This window comes from Alligator sinensis, unplaced genomic scaffold (assembly GCF_000455745.1).
Source record: "Alligator sinensis unplaced genomic scaffold, ASM45574v1 scaffold280_1, whole genome shotgun sequence".
In the NCBI taxonomy this organism is placed as follows: Eukaryota; Metazoa; Chordata; order Crocodylia; family Alligatoridae; genus Alligator; species Alligator sinensis.
This window is the reverse complement of record NW_005841835.1, coordinates 1,150,771-1,154,757: the sequence shown is the minus strand read 5'-3', so window position 1 is coordinate 1,154,757 and position 3,987 is coordinate 1,150,771. Positions and strand designations below refer to the sequence as shown.

Here is a 3,987-nt window from a genome sequence, read left to right as displayed (position 1 = left end):
TGACTATGACGCGGCTTCCTCACGCTGCAGCAGCGCTTCCCCGGCCGGGGACAGCCTCTCCTACTACCCTTCGCCTGCGGACTCCTTCTCCAGCATGGGATCGCCCGCCAACCCCCCGGTGAGCCCCGGGGCAGCGGTGCGAGGGAGGGAGGGAGGGAGGGGGAAGCTGCGGGCGCGGGGACCTCCGGCTGGACGGGTGTGAGCTGCCCGGGGTGCCCTGCTTCGCCCGGTGCACTGGGGAGGACAGCGCTGCAGCTCAGCCCCGGAACGGGGCCACATGGGAATGCTGCCCGGCACTGGGGAAGGTCGGTGGGGGGTGGGACCGCGGGCCGGGCTGCGCTGTGCGCTCTGCGGCGGGTGTGTAAAGCGGTTTCATTGATAAAACGGGAGTTCATTGAGGAGACTCCGGAGTGGCGCCTGCGTCAGTGCAGACGTCAGAGATATTTATAACAACCCCCTTTTCATGTGGAGTCTGCTGATGACAGCGCAGCGCTCGAGCCAGCCTGGCCCCGGAGGCCGCTCGGGAGCCTCTGGGGGCCGGGGCTGGGGGGGTGCGGGCTCAGTCCCGCTGCCTCCCTGCGGCTCTGGCTCACCCTCGCTTCTCTCCTCCCCTGTCTAGGACTTCTGCACGGATCTCGCCGCCTCCAGCGCCAACTTCGTTCCCACGGTGACCGCCATCTCCACGAGCCCCGACCTGCAATGGCTGGTGCAGCCCACCCTGATCTCGTCCGTGGCCCCGTCGCAGACACGGACTCACCCCTACGGCGTCCCTGCTGCTCCCGCCGGCACCTACTCCAGGGCTCCGGTCGTCAAGGCCACCGGAGGCAGAGGGCAAAGCATTGGCCGGAGGGGCAAAGTCGAGCAGGTGAATGAATGCGCGGCCGTGGAGGGGGGATTGAGGGGGTCTGGGCGCGCGGTCCCGGCTCTCCCGGAGGCTGCGGGCAGGGCTGGCAGCGGGACTGACGGGCGCTTGTGCCTCTCCTCAGCTGTCCCCCGAGGAGGAGGAGAAGCGGAGGATCCGGAGGGAAAGGAACAAGATGGCAGCTGCCAAATGCCGCAACCGCAGGAGGGAGCTGACCGACACCCTCCAAGCGGTAAGTGGCTCCTGCCTTTTTTTTTTTTCCCCCCCCAACCCCCGGCCCCGCCGGGCTCCGCTGCCCCGAGGGCGCGGCTCCCGAGCGCCGCCTGAGCCCGCTGCGCTCTGCCCCACAGGAGACGGACCAGCTGGAGGAGGAGAAGTCAGCGCTGCAGAGCGAGATCGCGGGGCTGCTGAAGGAGAAGGAGAAGCTGGAGTTCATCCTGGCCGCGCACCGCCCTGCCTGCAAGATCCCCGATGAGCTGCGCTTCCCCGAGGAGCTGGCGGCCGCCTCCATGGACCTGGGCCCAGTGCCCAGCCCGCCGCAGGCCGAGCCCGAGGCCGAGCCCGAGGAGGCCGCCTTCGTCCTGCCGCTCATGCCTGAGCCAGCCCCGGCCCCAATCCCGGCCGAGCCGCCGAAGGCCAGCGGGCTGGAGCTGAAAGCTGAGCCTTTCGACGAGTTTCTCTTCCCGCACTCGTCCCGCGAGACCGCCCGCTCCGTGCCCGACATGGACCTGGCCGGCTCCTCGGCCTTCTACGCGGCGGACTGGGAGGCGCTGGGCGCCGGCGCCGGCGGGGAGCTGGAGCCGCTCTGCACGCCCGTGGTGACCTGCACGCCCTGCCCCAGCGCCTACACCTCCACCTTCGTCTTCACCTACCCCGAGGCCGACGCCTTCCCCAGCTGTGCGGCCGCGCACCGGAAGGGCAGCAGCAGCAACGAGCCCTCCTCCGACTCGCTCAGCTCCCCCACACTGCTGGCCTTGTGAGAGCCGGGCCCAGGGCACGGACTCCGGATCCCAGCCCCCTGCTGGTGCTGCTCGAGGGGGGCTTCCGCCTCCCTCTCGACCCCCAGCTGAGCAGGGGCAGCCCGGACCTGCGCTCCAGGACCTTGCGGGGTGCTGCTCGGGGAGGCCTCGCACCTCTTCCAGAGATGTAGCAAATCAATCGCATGGAGTTCGTCTTGTCCCCAGTGCCCCATCTATGAGAGCTGGTAGTCTGTAGCATGTCCAACATGGCTGGGTTGGTGACTCCCCTTCCCTCCTTAGTATCACTAGCATTAATTAATGAATAGCTCTTGGTTTCATGACTTGGAATTTAACCTGGTGCTGGGTTTCTCCAACTCGTTATCTAGTGCAGCTGATCTAACAATAACTACTGTGTCCCTGGCAATATCGTGTTCTGATGACTTAGCAATGACCCATCTTAACTGGGGGGGGCAAAAAGAGACTCTCCTTTATTTTCTAGTAGATAGATAAATGGCTATATCCATGTACTGTAGTTCAACATCAATGTTCATCATTCTCTTACTGATCATGCGTTGTCAAGGTGGTCTGAATGTTCTGACATAAGTTTTCCATGAAAACGTTTTTATTGTGCATTTTAATTTATTTATGAAGATGGATTCTCAGATATTTATATTTTTATTTTATTTTTTTCTACCTTGAGGTCTTTTTTGGACATGTGGAAAGTGAACTTGGATGAAACTCTTAAGCATTGTTTGCTTATTATTGTTCAGAGACGTTGTCAATAAAAAGCATTTAAGTCAAATGTGAGAGCTGCTCTGGAGTCTTTTCTGGTCCTTCTCTAACTCTAAAGTGTAGTGAAACTGGTGCCCCATGAGTTCAGGGCTCAGCAGTGAGGACAGGACTTGTCAAAGGCATCTAATCCTCTTTTGGGGGAGCGGGGAGAGAAACACTGTCTCTTCTTACAAACCATGATGCTTTCCATGGACACACATCACCTTTTAACCTTTATCACAAAGTTGTGACCCTCTGTGCTTTACAGTGTAGAAATTCTATGTTCAGAACAATATGAAGGCTACACCTGGCAATGCAAAGTAGCCCTAAGCATACAGTGATCTCCTTCACATATGGTAAGCTGGCCACCTAAATAAGATTAGATGCAACATGAAGGGGGCTGGGGCATGGGTGGAAAGGGTGGGGGATGGCAATCTAAAAGGCGCAAATGTGATGTTTTCTTGTCCATCTCTTGAGGGCTATTCATCTTTCTCCCCCTGCTGTACCTGGGCTTTACCCTCAATCATCCTGTCTGCCAGCAAAGCTGTTCACAGTGATAGTAATGTCGCCACAGGGTACTAGTGGTGCATAAAAGCTAAGGGAGCTAACATCTCTGAATCGCCACTTTGAACCAGTCATCAGGCTCAGGAACATGTTACTGCATCACTTCACATTCTCCTAATACTTAGCAACAGGAGGGCTAGAAACTTGTACTCCATACATGAAAGTACAGCTGCCACAGCATCTGTGACAAAAACTTAGCACATGTTTGACACCTTTTAATGCAACAGAACACTCTAGTAACAGTATCTTTCCCCCTCACCCAAGTTGTCCAGGTGCATATAACGCAGTGCAATTGTCAAAACATGATTATTGTACCACACCTCTTCTACCACAAAATGCTGCACCTCAGAGCAATTTTGACTCTCTTCTCCCCTGTTTTCCACTAACTTACCATGACAGGAAGACTGCTATAAATAAAATTAAGAGAGTCAGGTTGGAATGGGTCTTCAGGATCACTTAGTCCAACCCCCAGCACAGACCCACAATCTACTCATTCTAAATTTGTCCTTATCCAGCCTTTTGAAAATCTCTCCTGAGGACCATTACCTTTCTTTCTGACTGGGAAGGCATATAAAGTCAAGCTGCCATGTGGATTTATTTCTTCTATGTGGGCCAGTTTATTATAGATTATCCCACACTCTAGTTAGTTTAATTTGTATTCCCATTGTGCATAAATAGAGAGGTACATGCTCCTCTGATGAAACTACTACTAGTAGTAGTAGTATAGAATCCAGCATGCTTGACTGTAGGATGGGAGTTTCACGGGCAGCTGGAAAAAAAAGCCCTCAGGAAAAAAAGTGAAAGGGGCAAACAGAACAGCTTCTGCTGTCT

At 56.1% G+C, this 3,987-nt stretch overlaps 1 protein-coding gene across 1 annotated transcript; it reads left to right on the top strand.

Annotated features, from left to right (window-relative positions):
* The first annotated feature begins 6 nt into the window (after nt 1-6).
* FOS (Fos proto-oncogene, AP-1 transcription factor subunit) lies at nt 7-2,628 on the top strand. Its single transcript, XM_006015383.3, has 4 exons — nt 7-118; nt 620-865; nt 987-1,094; nt 1,213-2,628. Exons 1-4 carry the CDS (start codon nt 95-97, stop codon nt 1,840-1,842), a joined length of 1,008 nt encoding a protein of 335 aa, XP_006015445.2. The 5' UTR covers nt 7-94; the 3' UTR covers nt 1,843-2,628.
* The last annotated feature ends 1,359 nt before the right edge of the window (nt 2,629-3,987 follow it).

What these genes read in the sequence shown, in the direction of transcription:
- FOS (XM_006015383.3), top strand. Translation starts at nt 95, where the DNA reads ATGGGATCGCCCGCCAACCCCCCG. An exon ending in GATCGCCCGCCAACCCCCCG is followed by an intron (nt 119 to 619) that starts GTGAGCCCCGGG and finishes TCCCCTGTCTAG; the next exon opens with GACTTCTGCACGGATCTCGC. An exon ending in GGAGGGGCAAAGTCGAGCAG is followed by an intron (nt 866 to 986) that starts GTGAATGAATGC and finishes GCCTCTCCTCAG; the next exon opens with CTGTCCCCCGAGGAGGAGGA.